General features: G+C 38.3%; 1 protein-coding gene across 1 annotated transcript in view; it reads left to right on the plus strand.

Moving 5' to 3' along the window:
* The window catches only part of grip2b (glutamate receptor interacting protein 2b), a 388052-nt gene that overhangs the window by 306044 nt on the left and 57500 nt on the right, over window positions 1-24508 (plus strand). The window contains exons 7-10 of the mRNA XM_030134467.1: window positions 133-278; window positions 693-840; window positions 13091-13260; window positions 22772-22924. Coding sequence (XP_029990327.1) covers window positions 133-278; window positions 693-840; window positions 13091-13260; window positions 22772-22924 — 617 coding nt within the window. The remainder of the gene's footprint in view (window positions 1-132; window positions 279-692; window positions 841-13090; window positions 13261-22771; window positions 22925-24508) is intronic.

A 24508-nucleotide genomic window follows, 5' to 3' on the forward strand; every position in this document is an offset into this window, starting at 1 on the left:
AAATTGTCGTTTTTCCATTAGGCAAATTTTTATGCACAAGTTACAGTATAATAATGCAATTTGAGGGTCAATGGAAAAGCGACTACTGTAAGCTGTCTGTAATTATACTTAATGTCTTTTCTGTCTCTTCAGAGAGGGCACACTGCGTCCCGGCGATCGTCTACTGAGCGTGGATGGCGTTCCGCTGCACAACGCCAACCACAGTGATGCCCTCAGTGTGTTGGCTCAGTGTGGCCAGGAAGCCCTGTTCCAAATAGAGTATGATGTCACAATAATGGGTGAGTACCACACACACACACACACACACACACACTATAGTCAGACATGAAAGAAAGCTTGAGGCTAAAGTTTCCTTCGTTCCTAAAATGCCACTGAAATTAAAAAACGGTTGTGTTTTTTGATGTGTTGGCATTTTCTACTGCCTCTGGCTCAGCTCCGATTTTTTTTTCCTGGGTAAAACTGCTTAATTTAATTCACCCATAATGCATTGCAAAGAATCCCCTGGTCATCATATTTTGTGGTTTATATACTTTAAAGGGCAGTTTTGCCTCAAGCTCAGATGCAAGGCAACTCTCAACGATAGCACAGAAATTGAAAACCTGACTGCTATTTCACACAGTTCACAGAGTATGAAGAGCATTGTTAAAACCAAACAGATTGAAATTAATCGTTTTGTTTTGTTTTACTGTCAGACACAGTGACGAATGCATCTGGTCCCCTGCTGGTGGAAATCGCAAAGTCGCCAGGAGCCACACTGGGCATCACACTGACGTCAGCCAGTCATCGAAACAAGCAGGTCATCGTCATCGACCGGGTCAAACCGGGCAGCGTGGTGGACAGGTACACACAAACACACTCACATAAGAAATACACACATATACACAAAAAATATTGTTTAAGAGCCACAGTGAAATAGCTATACATTGTGTGACATTTGTTTTTCTTTTTTGGTTGATTTATTTCCTTCAATATATTGGAGTGTCCTGTTTAAATTTGGGCGGTCATGGAGGTAGAGCAGGTCATCCAATAACTGAAAGGTTGGAAGTTCGAATCCTGCTCTGTCCTAGTCATGCTGTGGTGTCCTTGGGCAAGACACTTGACCCTCCTTGCCTCCAGTGTCACTCACACTGGTGTATGAATGCGTATGAATGTTTGGTGGTGGTCAGAGGGGCCGTTTGGCGCATATTGGCAGCGACTCTTCCATCAGCCTGCCCCAGGACAGCCGTGGCTACAAATGTAGTTTACCAACACCAGAGTGTGAATATGAGAGTGAATGAATAATGGATCAATAATGTAAGTGTTTTGGGTGCTGTGATAAGCACTATAGAAATCTAATCCATTGTTATTATTATTATGACATTTCCCTACTTATGTTCGAAATGAAGTCTATCTATATAATGGTCACAAAACTGTTCATTAAATGAATCATTTGCTGCATAAAGTCATTTCATAACATCTATATTTATATTCCATAATATTTATTAGGGCTGGGTAAAAAAATCGATTTAATCGATCTTAGATCGATTTCGTTTTAATTTTGCGTAATTGATTAATAGTGGATGAGATCAATTTTTCAGAGCAGGACCGTGAGTACGCGGAAGCGCGACTGGCTCTGTCTTGCGAACCCCTGGGGTCTCGCTCATGACAGCTCTGGCATGGAAGAGACGTGGAGGAAAGGTGGGGAAAACCCAGCGGAGGTCCTCCCGGCCTCAAACTTGAACCCGCAGTGTGAAGGAACTGGCCACCTGGAGGTTCTCCAAGGCGAGTCGAGGAAGCCGGCCATTCTTGAAATGATAACTTGGATCCATACGATCACCTATGGCTGAGAATGGAGTTAGAGGAACAGTACAGTGGCAGTGTCCGACCGCTAGACTAACCCCCCACCCCCCCCACCCCAGCTCCCTGACTAACAATCATGGAGTCCCCCCCCCCCCCGAGGAGAAGCCTCCAGCCATGAAACACAATAAAGATGACAGAGAAGTCCGTTCTGAGCTACTGTAGAAACATGGGAATGTTACTGTCCTGTTCATTATTTCAGAGCAGATTCAGCTCCTTCCTGCTGAAATGTCATATTTATTTCCTTTTTATTATCAATATTGATCCCAGTACTGATGTGTTGCATGACTGCAGTACTCAAATAATCAGGTTACAACTCAAAATTGTACTTTGGTATCACTAAATTAATCTGAATCAGTCAGTTAATACTGAATCGAATCGATATTGGATTGAATCGAATCAAATCGTGATTTATCGATTAAGAACCTTATGAATCGAAATTGAATCGATTATGGAAATTGGCCATGATACCCAGCCCTAATATTTATTAAGAGCAGAATGTTTTGACATGTGCAATGTGGATCCAGCCACTGTGCTTTAATCTTCTAAGGGACAGGTATCAAACATACGGCCCATACGCCAACACCAGCCCGCAAAGGGGTCCAATCTGGCCCCTGGGATAAATTGGTGAAATGCAAAAATTACACTAAAGATGTTAAGCATTTTAGTTCAGATTCCACATTCAGCCCAATTCAATCTCAAGTGAATCAGCCCAGAAAAATACTATTATAATAACCTATAAATAATGACGACTCCAAATTGTTCTCTTTACTGTTGTGATTGTGTTTATTATGCACTAGTTTGATAGATGGTAGAGGTTTCTATTATTTGTGCTAACAGTTACAGTAGTATTATATCCACTGTTAGTACTTGTATTTGTAGTAGTAGTTGTAGTCTTAACAGTTATGGACATTTGTTCTAGCTATTGGTAATTATACTAGCAGCTGATCTACTTTTTTAACAGTTCTAGTTCAGTTTGCTGTGCATCCATGTGTCTCCCCTTACTTCTCCCCTTCTCCCCCAACCTCTCTCTTTCTCTCTTTTTTTTTCTTCTCCTTTACCCTCTCTCTTTAACCCCAACTGGTCAAGGCAGATGACCATCCTCCAGGAGTCAGGGTCTGCTCCAGGTTTCTGCCTGTTAAAAGGAAGTTTTTCCTTCCACTGTCACCAGTCACAAGTGTTTGCTCTTGGAGGATTCTGTTGGGTTTCTGTAAATTGGCTTAGAGTCTGGTTTTTACCACCTCTATATGTAAAATGTCATGAGATCACTTTTGTTATGATTTGGTGCTATATAAATAAAATTTGATTGATTGATTGATTGGTTGGTTGGTTGGTTGTAGTGTAAAAAAAATAGAATAGACTAGATAGAATAGAATGCCTTTATTGTCATTATACACTACTCAAAAAAAGTTAAGGACTACTTTTTAATTTGTGTATAAGTTTTTTATATGAGGTATTTCTACTTCTGGAAATACCCCAATACAACTGTCCTGAATGTCCTCAAACACACTGTAATCAATTTCACACATGATTGGATTCAATTGTTGCATAATGTCTCTGGCATCATTGCACATCCTGAAAACTGGGCCTATAGGGGTGTCAGCTGACTACGTGAACGGGTACAAAAGTGGGTGCAAAAGCATTTTCTGTCTTTAATCTCCACAATCAGACAACTTGATGACAACAGCAATGCCAAGACGCCACCTGAGTGAACCAGAAGTTGCCAGAGCCCTAGGGATGCTGGAAGCTGGCCTCAGTCAGCGAAGAGTAGCCGAAATGATGGGTGTGTCGCACAGTGTCATCAGCAGAGCAAACCAAAGACACCGAGAGACAGGGCTATACTCCGAGAGACCCCGCAGTGGCCGACCAGTTGCAACAACCCCTAGAGATGATCGCTACTTGACGAATCTCAGCCTCTGCAACCGCTTTCACAGTGCACGTCGCCTCAATAATGACTTCGCTGCAGCAACTGGAGTGATTGTTTCCACTCAAACAATCCGTAACAGACTACACCGAGCCAATATGCATGCCAGACGGCCAGCTCAGTGTGTCCTGTATTGCAGAACATGACCATTATGGAGGAGGCAGCATCATGGTGTGGGGAGGCATCGCCTATGGCAACCATACTCGTCTCTACGTGGTCCCTGGGGGAGCAGTGCAATACAGGGGTCGGCAAATCTCTCTCCTGGTCGCCTCCAGACTCTCACACGTCCATCATTGTGGTCAAGGGAGAATCTGCTCTCATCTGTGAACAGAACTCGGCGCCATTGCTGTTGGGTCCATCTGACATGCTCCTGAGCCCAGTTGAGACGGATTCTTCTGTGAGCAGGGTTGAGTGGGACACACTGAGCTGGCCATCTGGCATGCATATTGGCTCGGTGAAGTCTGTTACGGATTGTTTGAGTGGAAACAATCACTCCAGTTGCTGCAGCGAAGTCATTATTGAGACGACATACACTGTGAAAGCGGTTCAAAAGGCTGAGATTCGTCAAGTAGCGATCATCTCTAGGGGTTGTTGCAACTGGTCGGCCACTGCAGGGTCTCTCGGAGTATAGCCCTGTCTCTCGGTGTCTTTGGTTTGCTCTGCTGATGACACTGTGCGACACACCCATCATTTCGGCTACTCTTCGCTGACTGAGGCCAGCTTCCAGCATCCCTAGGGCTCTGGCAACTTCTGGTTCACTCAGGTGGCGTCTTGGCATTGCTGTTGTCATCAAGTTGTCTGATTGTGGAGACTAAAGACAGAAAATGCTTTTGCACCCACTTTTGTACCATTTCACGTAGTCAGCTGACACCCCTATAGGCCCAGTTTTCAGGATGTGCAATGATGCCAGAGACATTATGCAACAATTGAATCCAATCATGTGTGAAATTGATTGGGGGCGGCCATGGCTCAGTTGGTAGAGTGGGTCGTCCAATAACCGAAGGGTTGGCGGTTCGAATCCCGCTCTGTCCTAGTCAGTCCGTTGTGTCCTTGGGCAAGACACTTCACCCTCCTTGCCTCCAGTGCCACCCACACTGGTGTATGAATGTTCGGTGGTGGTCGGAGGGGCCGTAGGCGCAAAATGGCAGCCACGCTTCTGTCAGTCTGCCCCAGGGCAGCTGTGGCTACAGATGTAGTTTACCACCACCAGAGGGAGAATGTGAGCGCGAATGAATAATGGGTCAATAATGTAAAGCGCTTTGGGTGTCTAGAAAGGCGCTATATAGATCCAATCCATTATTATAATTATTACAGTGTGTTTGAGGACATTCAGGACAGTTGTATTGGGGTATTTCCAGAAGTAGAATACCTCATATAAAAAACTTATACACAAATTAAAATGTGGTCCTTAACTTTTTTTGAGTAGTGTACATGTGTACAATGAAATTAAAAGAGACACCTCTCTAGTGGTGCGTAGTGCAAAACAGTTATACAGAAAAGTATAGATATATATACAGAATAAAAACAAGCATGTCAACCAACCAAGAAACAATAGAGATAAATATATTTTGCACTTTGACCCTGGTTGGACACTAAGGATATATGTTAAATGTAACATTACATGAAAATGTTTACATTTACAAACTATCATTTCACAAAAAATGTGAATAAACTGAAAAAAATATGAACAACCTGAAATGTCCTAAGAAAATTAAGTGTAATTTTACCAATATTGTGCCTGTTATTGAATGTTTTGTGTATTTGTAGATCCACTGTAATCTGTAAGTTGTAAAACACGTGTGTAAATGAGAAGATGAGACATAATATTGTTAACTTTGCGCTTACAGTTGTAGAAAAAATTATTAGACCATCAAAAGTAATCAAAAACAATGGTTATGTAATCAAGTACTATCTCCTGTCTGTATCATGTGATTAAAACTGACAGAAAAGAAAACATTGAATGCCTAAAAGCACTGTTTTTGTCAGTACAATGCCATAGCTATTGATGTAAGAACTGAAGTGATTTTGGTTATTATCAAGAAAACATGGAAAATGGCTAGATATCAGCTCTAAAATTAAACTATTATGAGCTATTTTTGTTGTTATATTTATATTTGTCTAAACATATGTAACTTTAGTTGTACCAGGTGTTAAAATGAACAAGAAACTGAAGAAAACAAGGGGAGATCCAATATTTTTTTTTGTGACTGTATTTTTCTTCTCAAGTTTCAAATTGTTCATAATTCTTCAAGTTATTCACATTTTTAAAGGATATTTCATAGATGTACATATTTTCATAATGTCATTTTATGTTTTTCACTCTAAAACATAGAGTAAAGTTTGGAGTTGACATTATTTATATTTTATTATATTATTACATTACTGGTCCAGCCCATCTTAGATCATGTTGGGCTGAATGAACTAAAATGAGTTTGACAGCCCTTTTCTTTTCTTTTCAAGTCTTCATCATGAAGGACACAGTCAGTTTTAGTTTGAGTTCCTTTGTTTGTTTTCGCCTTTAATAACCTGCTGTTAATTCAACATGGAAAATGAATTACAAATGTTTCTGTCCCTGCTGTCTCTGTCACCAGTTATAAAGTAAAATTCTGCTTTTTATCATGATGTTACTGATTACCTTCACTGCGGCAAAATGTTGTTTGAACAATGTACAGCAAGTTCTGTGTCCACAGGCATGACCATAGAGCCCCTGTGATTATGTGATAAGTGACTGCATAAATATTCAACCCCCTCACTCTTGGCCACAGTCACAGCATTGAGTCTGTGTGGATCGGACTCAGTCAGGCTTACACATCAGGGCACTGCAACTTTACTCCATTCCTCTTTGGAAAACTACACAAGCTCTGTTAGTGACACTGCTGCTGCTTATATCACACCTCCACTACAACTAAATATTGTTGATGGAAACATGAATCCATATCATTTGAACCAAGGAATTAATGTGTAAGATATGTTTTGTGTATGTCTGGGAGTGTAGTCATTGCATCATAGAATTATTTAACATAGTGAATATGACTGGACAGGGTCTTGTTTGAACTATAATCACACATAAGAAACCCTCATAAAATCCTTCATCTATGCTCTGAATCTGACCCATCTTTACTCCCACTGGCTGTTGTACTCAAGACTGAAAAAAGTGATGGTACCAAACATGATGTGCATTTAAAATAATATTCACTTTAATGTGTAGAGAATTAATTCTGTCCTGAAATTTTCCAAAAACCACAATGGTATACAACAAGCGATTTAGATGAAACTAGATGTCATTTATACCAAGGTGACTTCAGCTATAACAGAGTCATTTGCATATAAATTCCAAGTCTTTTGATTCTACCATTATTATGGAAATCTTCATGGCTGCTTTTACAATAATGGTGTGTTACTTGTTACATTTAAATCAAGGCAGGGAGTAACATTCTGTTGTGTTGACATTATAACCCAACCCTTTACCATTAGCTTCCACATACAGGAGGTATGGGCAGATCTATAAGAAAGAGAGTTGCGACACCCTTTGATATCGCCGCTACGGTGATCACATGGTTCATGTAAGCCTCAATAGTTCCAAAACAAACCGTGTGCTATCATGTTCTTCTATAGGACAGACAGCAGCAAGTGCATTATTGCAGGTAAATATCTTTAAACCACACACAAGTATATTTCCAACCGTTGTTGCACTACTGTATGTATGTTTGTGTCAGTTCTGTTTTTGAGTAGTGGGGTTGACCACTGACAGTACTGTATTTGTTACTTTGAAAAGTTTTAAATTTAGCAGTAGGTTTACGCAGGTTTGCAAAAAAAGCACAGGACAAATAAAACTATTTACAGACATTACATGCCATTTTGAAACATTCATAAATTACAAATAGAATAAAATAACTGTCAAAGTAGACCGATATTTCTACCTGCAGTAAATGACACTTATTAGCATATGGCCTCAGCTGACAAACTTAACCGAACACGACCAGATTCAGCTGAACAACTAAAATAAAACCCACTGATAACCATATTTGTACTAACATTACCTTACCTTAAAAACTCTATAATTTGTGGTTATAGTGGTTAAATCTCAACAGCTGGCGAAGTCAAGCTAGCTAACTATAGGGCTACAGCTGAAAATCAGACATAACTCTTGTATACAGGGTGGGGAAGCAAAATTTACAATGAACATTTAGTTGTTTTTTCTCAGCAGGCACTACGTCAATTGTTTTGAAACCAAACATATATTGATGTCATAATCATACCGAACACTATTATCCATACCTTTTCAGAAACTTTTGCCCATATGAGTAATCAGGAAAGCAAACGTCAAAGAGTGTGTGATTTGCTGAATGCACTCGTCACACCAAAGGAGATTTCCAAAATAGTTGGAGTGTCCATAAAGACTGTTTATAATGTAAAGAAGAGAATGACTATGAGCAAAACTATTACGAGAAAGTCTGGAAGATACTATTAAAGAAGAATGGGAGAAGTTGTCACCCGAATATTTGAGGAACACTTACGCAAGTTTCAGGAAGCGTGTGAAGGCAGTTATTGAGAAAGAAGGAGGACACATAGAATAAAAACATTTTCTATTATGTAAATTTTCTTGTGGCAAATAAATTCTCATGACTTTCAATAAACTAATTGGTCATACACTGTCTTTCAATCCCTGCCTCAAAATATTGTAAATTTTGCTTCCCCACCCTGTAAAATATAAATTTATACAAACACTAACACATACCAAAGAAAACAGAATTTACAACGTCAGTGTCTGTTAATACAGGAAATACACTTGACAATTTGAAAGATGATGATATCTTATAAACTTACCACTGGAGTTGCTAAATAAGCAGCAATAGAAATGAATGTGTTCCGACGCTGCAATACACAATGTTTGGAACTATCGGCGCTGCCATAACGTGGAAATAGGTCAATATTTCATCATTTTTTACAATGGGAGTCTATGGAAGTGTCACCACTCTGTTTTCTCTACCGCTCTGGGCGTGGGCTGCACATTCACACACACACGCACACGCACACGTTGTATGTATGACTGTCTTTAACTCATACACACACAGTGTTAGTGTCCAGTGTTGTAACCAGCACCGACAGCTGCAGACAGCAAACTGCCCTGAGCCTCAGTCTGGATCTAAAATATACATGAAGCACTTGAACTCGTTCTTCTTGAAGTGTACGTGCTGTCACCATTCATTCCCACATGGTTGAAAATTCACTTAAAAATCAGCCTCAGGAGGAAGAGGAACCATCGGGCACTTATTCAGAACTCGTTTTTAAATCAGGATCTATTGGGTGTTAAAAAGAAGACATTTACTTTGTTTCTTCATGGTGTGCCACTGAGTACTTTTACACGCTCAAAATATTTTGCAGTTTTTGTCCTTATTCTGAAAGACTAAATTCCCAACAAGGAGTTTAGATGACAAATGAAAATTGGTATTCCACTAAGGTTCTGAGTTAAATGCAGCTGTGCCTACCCTGTGTAAAAATTGGGTTTTTACTCCTCGGCCAACTTCTAGCCGAAGGGCTATTGTAATCGTTTTGTCGTCTGTCTGTCTGCCTTTATATTCAATGACATAATCACATTATCTGAAGAATGCATTGACATATCTGCACACAATTTATGCTGTGGAGGCATCTTGGGATGGAGCAGAAGCCTATTGAAAATACGTCACCTTGACCTACTTTTCCAAGGTCAAATGGAGACATGACCCCTTTGTTGGGGTGGTGTGTTTGCTTGAAACAGCTTTGTGCAGTAATATTATCTGAGTACTTTCAAATATACAGTACAGGCCAAAAGTTTGGACACACCTTCTCATTCTTCGCATTTTCTTTATTTTCATGACTATTTACATTGTAGATTCTCACTGAAGGCATCAAAACTATAAATGAACACATGTGGAATTATGTACTTAACAAAAAAGTGTGAAATAACTGAAAACATCTCTTATATTCTAGTTTCTTCAAAGTAGCCACCCTTAGCTCTGATGACTGCCTTGCACACCCTTGGCATTCTCTTGATGAGCATCAGGAGGTAGTCACCTGAAATGGTTTTCACTTCATAGCTGTGCCTTGTCACGGTTACTTAGTGGAATTTCTTGCCTTATTGATGGGGTTGGGACCATCAGTTGTGTTGTGCAGAAGTCAGGTTGATGCACAGCTGACAGCCCTATTGGACAACTGTTAGAATGCATATTATGGCGAGAACCAATCAGCTAAGTAAAGACAAATGAGTGGCCATCATTACTTTAAGAAATGAAGGTCAGTCAGTCTAGAAAATTTCAAAAACTTTGAATGTGTCCCCAAGTGCAGTTGCAAAAACCATCAAGTGCTCCAACGAAACTGGCTCACATGAGGACCGCCCCAGGAAAGGAAGACCAAGAGTCACCTCTGATGCTGAAGATAAGTTCATCTGAGTCACCAGCCTCAGAAATCGCAAATTAACAGCAGCTCAGATTAGAGACCAGATGAATACCACACAGAGCTCTAGCAGCAGACACATCTCTACAACAACTGTTAAGAGGAGACTGCGTGAATCAGGCCTTCATGGTCAAATAGCTGCTAGGAAACCACTGCTCAGGAGAGGCAACAAACAGAAGAGATTTATTTGGGCCAAGAAACCCAAGGAATGGACATTAGACCAGTGGAAATCTGTGCTTTGGTCTGATGAGTCCAAATTTGAGATCTTTGGATCCAACCGCCGTGTCTTTGTGCGACGCAGAAAAGGTGAACGGATGGATGCTACATGCCTGGTTCCCACCGTGAAGCATGGAGGGGGAGGTGTGATGGTGTGGGGGTGCTTTGCTGGTGACGCTGTTGGGGATTTATTCAAGATTGAAGGCAACCTGAATCAGCATGGCTACCACAGCATCCTGAAGTGACATGCCATTCCATCCGGTTTGCGTTTAGTTGGACCATCATTTATGTTTCAACAGGACAATGACCCCAAACACACTTCCAGGCTGTGTGAGGGATATTTGACCAAGAAGGAGAGTGATGGAGTGCTGCGCCAGATGACCTGGCCTCCACAGTCACTGGACCTGAACCCAATCGAGATGGTTTGGGGTGAGCTGGACCGCAGAGTGAAGGCAAAAGGGCCAACAAGTGCTAAGCATCTCTGGGAACTTCTTCAAGACTGTTAGGAAACCATTTCAGGTGACTACCTCTTGATGCTCATCAAGAGAATGCCAAGAGTGTGCAAAACAGTCATCAGAGCTAAGGGTGGCTACTTTGAAGAAACTAGAATATAAGATATGTTTTCAGTTATTTCACACTTTTTTGTTAAGTACATAATTCCACATGTGTTCATTCATAGTTTTGATGTGTGGTGGAAAAATTTACTTTTTATATTTTATACTCTTTTAATATGTTATACTGTTAAGTACATGCTGAGTCATTGTTATGTGTGATGTTTACCACTCTGTAGCAACCCCGACTTGGGGACGAAGTTCTTACCTTGAGTTGAAACCCAAACACCTAAATGTCTGAATGTGTAGATAGAGGATGGCGCCTGTATTCAAGCAAGGTTAGAGTGAAGAGGTCCTCATGACCTCTTCACGGAGCAGAGAAGGAGTAGTATGGGGTGGTACGATGTACGTAAGGAATGACAGCATAGTTTGAGGGGGTTGGATTTGGTTCTATATAATCTTTAGTTTTCTCTTGTTTAGGGAGACTCCATTTACAGAGCTTTGTCTGTGATTGATTTCTCAATAAATGCATTTATTATTTTAACTCTAACTTTCTCCCTTTTTCTTTGTGTGAGTTAACAGTTGAACGGTAAATTTCCACGACAGATGCCTTCAGTGAGAATCTACAATGTAAATAGTCATGAAAATAAAGAAAATGCAAAGAATGAGAGGGTGTGTCCAAACTTTTGGCCTGTACTGTATGTATGTAATAAGTTTTACACAATGACGATCTAATGTAAATTATAGGGCAGTAACTTTCAGCAGAATCTTACACTATATTTGGCCGAGGGGTATTAAAAGTGCACAGCATGTTATGTTTAAAGTTTGACATTCCTTTGTGTAAACATGGCATAGCTCTTTCTTTTCTCCACACCCCCTCTGGAAAAGGTCAGCTTTACCATGTTTACTCAGATCCAAAAATCCTGTTAATATTAATATTGTTTAACAGACGGTGGGTTTCTCCTTCCCACCATAGATGGACTCTCACTTGTACTCAGAAATCTCTACTACAGAGTTCTTGTTTTTCATAATCTGGTTGTAAATGTAATCTTTTTTATTTTTATTTTGCTCATATTTTAACCGTGAAACTTTCTAACTATGTTTTGTATTTGCTGCTGCCAGGACTTCCTTTAAAAAAACGTTCTTATGCTGCCTTCACTTGCTATGGGATTTATGGTAAATACTAGTTAGGAACTCAAAAATTGCACATGAACATCCCCTCATGTCATATTTCCACTGGAGAACTGGGGAAAATTTTTGATCCTTGAGCTACAGAGATGAAAATAACTTTTGACCTCTCCTCAACATGTGGAGAACAATGAGGGATTCATCACAAATGATAAACGCTGCTTTTATTAACATGCTGCTACTGGTAGCTGATAATTTTGCACATTTATAGCATACACAATGTGCAAAAAAAAAAAAAAATCATTCATTCATTCATCTTCTGAACCCACTTTATCCTCACTAGGGTCATGGGGGGTGCTGGAGCCTATCCCAGCTACCTATGCGCGAAGGTTCACCCTGGATGAGTCGCCAGTTCATTGCAGGGCTGTCGTATAGAGACAAACAACCTATTGCTCTCAAATTATTAAATTATTAAATTTAAAAAATTGCTGTAGCATATGAACTAACACTTCCAAAACTATTTTACCCAAGTAGGAGGTCACTATAAATTGTGTCAGCCATTTTTCATTTCGCTACCACAACAAAAGCACTTGAACACAATGCACTGGTAATTTCGAATTTTACAATTGAAAAGGATCATCTTCCGATAGCACCTGAAGGCAGCATTAATCTCAGTGGGATTTCCCTTTTTGAATAAACGTTAAATAAATAAATAAAATCAACGGGGGCGATGTGTCACAACTGGCAGTAAAACAAGCAAATGTGATGCATATTCTGAATGTTGTTATATATAAGTCCAAATAATCCTAATAAAACCACAGTAAAAATATCCTAGTTGATAAAAGGTCCGTTTAAAAAGGGCCTAACTGAAATATGTATAGACTATACTGTCACAGGACATGTGGAAAGGTCTGACTAATGATGGACTATAATCACTGTAAAAGCTCCAGTTGTTTTTTTTTTTTTTTTTTTTTTTGATCGTCTGTCTGTTGTGTTTGTCCAGATGTGGAGCTTTACATGCTGGTGACCACCTGCTGTCTATAGATGGGACGTCCACAGAGCACTGCACCGTCCTGGAGGCCACGCAGCTCATAGCAAGCACAACAGAACTGGTTAAACTGGAAATCCTCCCCTCCCATCAGACGAGGCTGACTGGGAAACAGCATGACACAGGTGGGGAACGCTGCATTGGTGTCCATCTAACATGTTAGAGTCCAAGTTCATTCACAGATAACTGGCTCCATTTCACATAAAATCCTTGGTAATGTCAGAGAAACGATGCACTTTTATCATGACATAAGAATCGTTCATATACGTAAATATAATCTTTCCTTTTTACCCCATGGCTAAAAATGGCCAGAGTACTATTGTTATCATTTTGTCATCTATCTGTCTGTCCGTCTGTCCATTCAACAACATAATCACATTATTTGAAGAATGCCTTGAGGTATCTGGTCCAAATGTATACTGTGGATGCATCTGGGCATGGAGCAGAAGCCTATTGAAAATGGGTCACCTTGGCCTACTTTTTCAAGGTCAAATGGTGTCAAATGGAGACATGACCCCTTTGTTGGGGTGATATGTTTGCTTGAAACAGCTTTGTGCAGTTATAAAATCTGAGTACTTTCAAATATGTATGTCATAAGTTTTACACAAAGACAGTCTAATCTAAATTATAGGATAGTAACTTTCAACAGAATCTTACACTATATTTGGGGTATTAAAAATGTGCAGCACATTATGTGTAGATTGTTCTGTACACGCTGCTGCTATGTTACCATGCTATGTTTAATTAATTATATTACCATATTGTTAGCCTCATATCATAACTGCCTCAGTCATCCACTACAGTCACAGGAAAAAATATGAGACCATTAAAAGTCATCAGAAACAATGATTATGCAATCAGGTACTACCTCCTTTGCGTATCATGTGACTAAAACAGACAAAAGACAACATGGAATGCCTAAAAGCACTGTTTTTGGCAGTACAATGCCATAGATATTGATGTAAGAACTGAAGTGATTTTGGTTATTATCAAGAAAACATGGAAAATGGCTAGATATCAGGTCTGAAATTAAACTGTTATGAGCTATTTTTGTTGTTATCATTATATTTGTCCAAACAAATATAGCTTTAGTTGTACCAGGTGTTAAAATGAACAAGAAATTGAAGAAAACAAGGGTGGTCTAATAATTTTTTCCATTACTGTAAGTAGACAAAAGTATGTGGACCCATTGAATTCAGGTGTTTCTTTTTAACAGGGGTCTGGGATTCAAAACAATAATGACAAAAGTCATAATATATTTTTATACTGGGATAAATATCATTGCATTGGTTAGTTTGGTTTAAATTGTTATCTTTGTTTCCAAACTGCCTCAGAGATGGTTCTGACTTCATCTCTCTTAACAATGATTTTTGTTTATTCTTTTTTATCAGTGACTCTGGTTTTTAAATCTCTGAAATATTTTTCAAGCTCTGACTGCAAATAATAATTTTCTGCCACAACTAACCATCTACCTTCTTCACATCTCACTGAGGAAGAAAAATCTCCCATTAAACTTTAAGGAAATATTGATGTTTATCATCAATATGGACATAAATATTGGGACACATCATGTCTACAGCTGTAAGATGTCTTGTTCATGAGGATTTTATATAGAAACATGAGTATTAATATTCAATATATTTATCCCAATATAAAACTATATTATGACATTTGTCATTATTTTTTTGTATCCGAGACCCCTGTTAGAAAAGAAACACCTGAATAGACACTATGCACAGCTCCACTACTTCCTGAACTTCAGGTGGCTCCTTTATTTCCTGTCTTTCATTATTGGACACACTGATTAATCCAGGTGTGTCTGCTACTTCTTGTTGTGACTACTAATTAATTAGACACACCTGGATTAATTAGTGTGTCCAATGAAGAAAGACAGGAAATAAAGGACCCACTTGAAATTCAGGAAGTAGTAGGGCTGTGCATAGAGTCCATTCAAGTGTCCACATACTTTTGTCCATTTGTGTATGACTTCTATGATATGAGGAAAACGATATTTAAATACATTTTTCACATCGAATAGAATAGGGGTAACAAACATGAGGCCCCCAGGCCATAACGGCCCACCAAAGGGTCCAATCCGGCCCATGGGATGAATTTGGAAAGTGCAAAAATTGCACCGAAGATATTAACAGTTAAGAGTGTTGAACTGGTTTTAGATCAGGGACACATGCAGCTACATTGTGATCTCTGTAAATAATGACTCCAAATTTTCTTCTTTGTTTAATGTAAAAATAAATAAATAAAACTAATTAATTAATTAATAATAATAATAATAATAATAATAATAATAATAATTATTATTATTATTATTATTATTATTATTATTATTATTATTATTATTATTATTATTATTATTATTATTATTATTATTTAACAATAAAATGTGAATATCCTGAACAAATATGAACAACCTGAAATGTTTAAATAAAATTAAGAGCAGTTTTAACAATTTTCTGTCTGTTATTAAATGTTTTGTGCCTTTGTAGATCCGATCTGCAATGCACATGTGTTAATAGTAAGTTGTTAAAATTGCACTTATTGTTCTGAAGAAATTTTTTTTTCAGGTTATTCACATTAACGTTTATGCTTAGATAGTTTGTAAATGTAAATATTTGTTTATTTTTTTAGTATTATTTTGGAGTTGTCATTATTTATAGGCTATTATGCTGTTATTTTGCTTATCTGACCCACTTGAGATCAGATTGAGCTGAATGTGGAACTTGAAAGAAAATGAGTTTGACAGCCCAGCATTAGAAGAATATTGACACTAATATGGAATGTGAATTCATTTTCCCAGCAGTTATAGAGGGAGAGTGTTCTCTGCAAGAGTTTAAGGACAAGAACAAGATGAAAACAGTATGAAAGAAGTAACACGATCAAAGTAATATAAATAGACTTTCAGACAGTGTTTGTGTACATGGTGTTTTAACCCGTCATCAGGCAAATGACTATTCTTAGTAATTTCCACATACATAACAAGACGGTGACAGCAGCAGTTACAGTGAGGACAGTGAGGGAACATTCTCAGGTCCAATGTGGTCAATAAGGTCATGAAGTAATGATACTCAGGGTGACATTTGTCAAAAAAACAGAGAGGGGGATGTTTTTTTTATTTTTTTAACCATGAAAAAACAAGCAATCAACAGGCCTAATTATTTTTTAAGTTAAAAAAGATTAGAATTTAATAATTTAAAAAAAAACATGTTTTTTTGGTTATGGAGCTACAGCCCCAAAATTGGAACCATGCCATTGATAAATCTTGAAAATTTGCCATTTCTACAAACAATGTGTGAAAATCTGTTCAGGACAGTAATAATATGAATGAATGCAAGTAACAAATACAATAAAAACATGTTACTTTTTATTTTTTTGACAAAGTAATAGTATTGTGAAAAGCTGGTAAAAAGTCAGTGCCCAGAGGTGTCAATAAATTTGAAAGTTACTTTTGTTTTATCGGTTGTAACTTTTTTTCTATTGAATCAATTGAAAAGTGGAAAACAGTTTCAAACTAGAAGCACTCGGAGAGCGCAGACCTCCGCCAAGGCTGATCAGTGCCCCCCCCCCCCCCCCGTGGGCCCTTCCACCCCCGATCACCACCAAAATTTAATCATTTCTTCCTCATCCCATTTCCAACAAACCCTGAAAATTTCATCCAAATCTGTCCATAACTTTTTGAGTTATGTTGCACACTAACGATCAGTGGCCCCCCCCTGTGGGCCCCCCCACCCCCGATCACCACCAAAATTTAATCATTTCTTCCTCATCCCATTTCCAACAAACCCTGAAAATTTCATCCAAATCTGTCCATAACTTTTTGAGTTATGTTGCACACTAACGATCAGTGGCCCCCCCCTGTGGGCCCCCCCACCCCCGATCACCACCAAAATTTAATCATTTCTTCCTCATCCCATTTCCAACAAACCCTGAAAATTTCATCCAAATCTGTCCATAACTTTTTGAGTTATGTTGCACACTAACGGACAGACAAACAAACAAACACAGACAGACAGACAAACAAACAAACAAACCCTGGCAAAAACATAACCTCCTTGGCGGAGGTAAAATAGAGATTCTAAGCTAAAAATATGAGTCCATGCAGTATGTCCTAAGAATAACTCTGATTTTTATCATACACGTTTACTTTCCCTTGACCTGACCCTACCACATCTAGAACCTGTAGTTCCCCATGGGTCAACGCACTAGTTAGTTTTATATGTAAATATAAAATCAGTGTTTTGTGGCTGAATGGATTGTATGTTCCACGTGGGGGCATGGGGTTCATATCTCTAAGGAATGCCAGGCCATTTTTTATAACTCCTGCGGAACACGCTCTCTGTCCTGATTTCACCTCATTTGCATTAGCCACAATTCTAGGCACTAAAATTCACTACATGTCCAGTTGCAGAAAATGCCTCCTTCTGCTTCTTATCTTTGGTCAGTGATGCTTTTTGATGTGTGAAGTAGTGATGAAGTACAGTAGTGTTTCTTGTCTGTGTAGTTGCTGTATCACAGCGCCCTCTACAGCAGTAAACTTAGGGCACAACCACTAGTGAGATTTAGCTGTAGTAAAAAAAATTCACATTTATGAAGAAAGAGGAGAAAAATCCCTCCCTCTCTGGTGTCTTCTCCTACCAGCCATCTTTTCCCTCCCAGAATGCCAACTGAGGAATAATTTGGCTGCAACTGCAACTTTGTGCTTAATTAGCTGAAGGAGTGTTTCTTCACCCGTAGCCAAGTGCTGCTTTTCATGTGCCTGAGAATTAGCACCAGTGGATTTTACAGCTGCGCTATTATCCCAGGTTAAAGCCTCACAGTTGACGGGTTTAAGAATGACAAGTGTACACAGGCACAATGGAAGCGCAACCTGGGCGTGGTTTAAGACACAAACACACATGATTTTACACACACATACACACTTTACTGTAACTGTCCTGGGTGGAAAGAGAAGCAGTCGGTGTTTTATGATGTTGAATTTGACCTGATTAGAGATATGAGAGAGGGTAAGAATTAGCACGGAAACTTGTCTGAAATGTACTTCTTTCATCTTTTGGATGATGTTTTTTTTTTATTGGTGCCCACTAAGGCAAAGAGCAGGACAGGGATTTGAAAAGAGAAGTGACAGATGAAGGAGAATGGAGTGACAGGGAGAGTAGAGGGGACCGAGGATTTAATTAAAGACATTACACCTCATTTAAAGCTGTCAGGAGCTGCTTCCACCCTGTCTCCTCCTCTGTTTTTTCTCTTTCTCCTCCCTTGTTCAACCACTTCCCTCAATGTATCCTCAAAATCACTTCCTATAATGTGCAATAATCCTGTAATGTGAAGTTATGTGCAATAAGTCATGCAATAATCTTTTATTCTGCAATAACAGTGAAATATTTATTCAATATTTATCAAAAATATAAATGCACTATTTTTATATAGAATTGGTTCATAGACATACATATTGTTTTCATGGGTAATACATACTTGTTAATATTGTTCATAAATATACATACTGTCACATACTGTTAATACTGTAAATTTGCATCTTCATATTGTGTCCATTTTTATTTTTTTATTCTACTTATCTCTATTCATATGTTACTTTGTAAAATTTCTATTCTATTTTCTTATCTTATTTTTAGTTTTGGTAATTTTATATTTGCTTTATTCTTATATTTCTGTAGTACTGGTGTTTTTATCCCTTGGCCAAAAATGGCTGAAAGGATATTATAATCATTTTGTCATCTTTCAAAAATTCAATGACATAATCACCTTATCTGAATGCTGCACCAAATTTGTACTGTGGATGCATCTTGGCATGGAGCAGAAGCCTGTTGAAAATAGATGACCTTTACCTACTTTTTCAAGGTCAAATGGTGTCAAATGGAGACATGACCCCTTTGTTGGGGTGATATGTTTGCTTGAAACAGCCTTGTGCAGATATAATATTTGAGTACTTTCAAATATAAATATGTTTTGTCGTAAGTTTTACACAAAGACAATCTAATCTAAATTATAGGGCAGTAACTTTAAACAAAATCTTACTCTATATTTGGCCTATAAATTTTCTTCCATTCAATTTGATTAAATGATTATTTGAACGGGTAAAAAAAAAAAATTGTATAAATGTAAAACAGCCATGTCTGAAAACAACAAACAACTTGTCCTTTATTCCAGAACCAGATGATACAACCAAAGTAAAAGTAAAGTAAAAGGATATATAAAAAATGTCTACATTGAAATTACAACAATAACAACAGTATAAAAGTATTTATATGCATGTGCTAATGTCAGCATAGACATAGACAGCATAGACAAATTCTGGCCATTGTAAGTAGATGGGGAAAAAAAGATATTTGAAATTCATACAAAATTTGAACTTTGACCTAGTTTTCCCAAAATGTAATCAGATCTATTCTGGGTCACTGGCAATCTGTAAACCCAATTTGGTATGAATTCAACCAATAGTTTTGCCGCTAAAGTGTTAACAAAGAAACAAACTGAACCAAAAACAATACCTCTTGCCTCCCCTTCAGGGGGCGGAGTAAAAGTGGGAATTATATGAACAATCTGGAATTTCTGAAGAAAAATAGGTGCAATTTTAACAATACTGTGCCTCAGTTTAGCATTGATACATGTGCATTACAACTTACAGATCACAGTGGATCTACAAATACACAGAACATTTAATAACAGGCAGAATATTAGAATTCAACATTGCACTTTTTTCTCTTATGACATTTCAAGTTGTTCATATTTGTCAATGTTATTTAAATTTTTTTGGAAAAGGACAGTTTTTAAATGTCAATGTTTTTATGTAATTTTACTTTTTTAAACGTAGAATTATTTATAAGTTACTATAGTATTTAACTGGTCTTATCATATTGTTCTGAATGTGCAACCTGAACTTAAATGATTGTTAACATCTTCAGTTTAATTTTTGCATTTCACAAATTCATCCCATGGATCGGATTGGACCCTTTGTGGGGCTGGTTTTGGCCCGTGGGCTTTATTTTTGACACCCCCGGTATAGGGGGATTCACGCAGCAGACCCCGATTAGCTCAGCATGCACTCAGCAAAAATTCAGGAAACACCCAAGAGCAGCGCCATCAACGCCAAGTTTAATTGTATTAGCATTTGTCACAATAAACTGTTTAAAACATGACGTCAGTGTTCCAGCCTGACTGACATGAACTGTTGGACGTATCCTCACCATCCATCCAACATTACCCAGACACTAACCTTCAAACAGTCCTGAACTTTCAAGCTGTGTTAAATGTAAGGGTTCCTAATACAGCCCATATATGAGTCAGGTCCACGTAAGTGACTGTGGAAACAGTTTAACATCATCATAATTATAAATACAAGGCCACACACACACACACACACGCGACACACATGGAAGGTTGCTTTCTCATTTGTGTCTCCTTCATTTGTCTCTAGGAGGCAAATGTATTCTTTTCTTCTTCTAACCATGATTATATGTGTGTGTGTGTGTGTTTGTGTGTGAACAGCTCATTAGGATACTGATGGCCTTGCAGCAGACCTTGCAGTCAGCCTGCCACTGCTTTATTAATAGACATGCTGATTAAAGCGTTCGCAATTGTGTGTTAGTGTGTGTGTGTGTGTGTGTGTGTGTGTGCGTGTGTGTGTGTGTGTGTGTGTGTGCGTGTGTGCGTGTGTACTCTTGATGCATGACTGTGCATACACATTTTCATACATGCAAAAATGTGTCTGCGCGTCTGTTTCTATATGATGTGTTATTCATGCAGAGCTGGGTGTGTTCATCTGTCTCCCCGGTGTGTTTGGCTGGATGTAATGACTTTATTTTGGCTCAAGGAGGATTAAATGGGGAAGATGTTTCAACATTTTTCACATCTCACCCTGAGGCCGCCCAACACTCCTTAGAATTCCTCCCAGCAGCAGCATTTGGATTAGACAACTTTTATTTGGGAGAAACGGAAGCACTGCTGGAGCTTTTTTTATCTGATTGTGCTGCTCTTAAATGTTCCACATGAACCTGTACATCCTGTTAATGTTGTTCCCTCATTTCTACACAGAATTATGTGAATGAATTATTCCAATGTTATTATTTCACTGGTCCGGCCCACTTCAGAGTAAACTTGGCTTAATGTGGCCCCCAAACTAAAATGAGTTTGACACCCCTACCCTAGATTGTGGTGATGCATTTAAGTTCACTTAGAGAGTTTCAAAACTCTGTGGATGAAATCTAAAAATGAAATTATAAGATATAGCATGTAAATGTCAGGACTTACACATGATTTCTTCAGAAAATTATTTAAAACTTCCAAAATGCTGCTCAACAAATTTATCAGCATTGGTTTACAGATTTTTTTTCCCACATTCTTAACCTCAAAGTCCCAAACGCATCTAATGATCTAAAATATTTAATACCCGTTGATCCACTAATCCTATCAATACATGTAAATGGTTGGTGTAAAAGTTTCAGATGGAAACACTGTCATCTTCATCTTCAGCACTGATTCACCAGTAAAACCCAAGTAGTTTTACAAATGACAGTGATTGGAGAAACTTGTTTTTATGTAGAATTAATGATATATTTTGCTATCATGTCATGTTTTCCTCATTTTTTTTTCTGTTTTGATGTAATGATCTTTGAATTTACTCTGAGTTTTCATGAACATCTGTATGATCAGTATATTAAATATAGGAAAATACCTGATTTTTACTGCAAAAAATGCAAAGGATAATATTAGAATATATGGTAACACAAAATATATTTGTGGGTTAAGTTTTACTGGTCTTATCATGCTGAAATATGACTGTACAGTGACTGTATAAAAACTACTCTCAGTTGTTTGCATGAAAATTGAAAGCCAGTTTTGAAGGCGGAGCACAAACGTTAGCTGGTGATTCACCTGGACACAGCCCCCCAGTCCCCAGTGGAGTGGGTTAAATGTCAGAGTGTCATTGAGGATGAGACTCACTGATTGTGACATCACTGAGCTGTGCAGTGGCAGTCGTCCCTTTAACAGTTGTCATTTCTGGTTTTGTGCAGTAAGGCTACATTCAGACAGCAGGTCTTAATGCACAATTTGGATTTTTTGGTGAAATCCGATATTTTTGTGTGCTCATTCATATTACATATTAAATGCGACTTCTAGCAGTTTTGTGTATGAACTGAATGCAACCCTGAAGTGACCCGTATGCGCCAAAGAGGTCCTGAGGTAATATGTGACTGCGCAGGCACACACTGTGTTTACGGAAGTAAATATGGAGGCATCTCATCTCGGCGTGTGTGTTTTCGCTGTTGTTGTTCTTGCCGATGCTCCTCCTCCTGGGAATTATGATGTTTGTTGCATTTCAATGACGTAAAGGTTGGATAAATGCAACCTGGCCATTCACACTGAAGTTGCATTGCAAAATATCAGATACATATCAGATTTAGGACCACATATGAAAGTGGCCTGGGTCAGATTTGGAATAAAATGGGATTTGTACTGTTCAAACTTTCTTTAACAGATGGGATACAGGTCACATATGGGCAAAAAAAATCAGATTTGGGCCACATTTGTCTGCAGTCTGAACGTAGCCCTAAAGTCAGTGATGTTTCTTCAAAAGTGACTAAAGTTGTGTGTGTTGTGTTCCAGTGAAGGTTCAGAAATCAGACCATCCTCACTCTTGGGACCCCTGTGTCAACTACTGTCACCCTCCAAACTCCACCCTCAACGCAACCGCCACTCTCAACAAGTCATGGACCGCCTCCAACAACAACACCATCAACAGCCTTGACTACTGCAAATGTAAGAACAGAGCCCTGCCCTCCTCACTGTCAGTAAATACTGTCGTCTATTCCACAGGTGTCAAATATGCGGCCCGTGGGCCAAAACCAGCCCTCCAAAAGTTTCAAACCAGCCCGCAGCATGATTTTATGGAGTGCAAAAATTACATTGAAGACATTAACAGTCAAGGGTGTTGAACTTATTTTAGTTCAGGGGCCACATTCAGCCCAATATGATCTAATATAAAATAATAGAATAATAACCCCTTAACAATAAAATGTGAACAATCTAAAAATTAAGTACAATTTTAAAAATATTCTGGCAGTAACTTAATGTTTTGTGCATTTGTAGATCAGTTACTAAGTTGTGTTAATAATAAGTTCACACATAATATTGTAGAAATTATTCTTATTTTAGTTCCACATTCCAAACTTCAAAATTTCAACAATATTCTACCTGTTACCAAATGTTTGTGTAACATTGTGTGTAATGCACATGTACAAGTGATAAGTTGAGGCATAATATTGATAAAATTGTGCTTATTTTTCTTAAGAAGTATAATTGTTTCTAGTTTTTCACATGGGCGACACGGTAGTGCAGTGGTTAGCATTCGTGCCTCACAGCAAGAAGGTCCTGGGTTCGATTCCAACACCAGTTGGCGGGGGGTGGGACCTTTCTGTGTGGAGTTTGCATGTTCTCCCCGTGTCTGCGTGGGTTCTCTCCGGGTACTCCGGTTTCCTCCCACCATCCAAAGACATGCACTAATAAGTTAATTGGTTAATCTAAATTGCCAATAGGTGTGAATGTGAGAGTGATTGTTTGTCTCTATATGTTCAGCCCTGCAATGAACTGGTGACTTGTCCAGGGTGTACCCCGCCTTCGCCCCTATGTAGCTGGGATAGGCTCCAAGCGACCCTAGTGAGGATAAAGCGGGTTCAGAAAATGAACGTATGAATAAATAGTTTTTCATATCTTTTTTTGTCAAAGGGTAGTTTGTAAATGTAAATATTTTCATAATTTAATGCTTTTTATTGCACTAAAACAAAGACAAAAACTTGGAATTGTCATTAATTACAGGTTATTATGTTACTGTTTTACTGGTTAGGCCCACTTGAGATAAAATTGGGCTGAATGTGGCCCCTGATTTGAAATGAGTTTGACAGCCCTGATCTATTTTTTCCTCCTTTGAGCTCAGTCACTTTCATTCATTCTTTTATTTTCTGATCTTATCTCCTGTGTCTTCCTTCTGTGCTGACTATCCATTCTTATTCATTCATTCACTTATTCATTTCTGTCACTCTTCTTCAACCCGACACAGGAAATCATTCCTGTCTGTGTCCATCAGAGTTTAACTCCACCTTATAACCACATCACTATAATTACACACATACACTTATTTTCAATATTTCTTTAATTATCATATTGATAATATATTGTATAGTACATATTGTACAAATTGCTGTTCTAATTTTGTGTCTTCATAGACTGTTCCAATATGTATATTTGAGATATATATATATATATATATATATATATGTATATATATATATATATATATATATATATATACACACACACACACACACACACACACACACACACACA

This window comes from Sphaeramia orbicularis, chromosome 5, assembly GCF_902148855.1.
Source record: "Sphaeramia orbicularis chromosome 5, fSphaOr1.1, whole genome shotgun sequence".
Taxonomy (NCBI): domain Eukaryota; kingdom Metazoa; phylum Chordata; class Actinopteri; order Kurtiformes; family Apogonidae; genus Sphaeramia; species Sphaeramia orbicularis.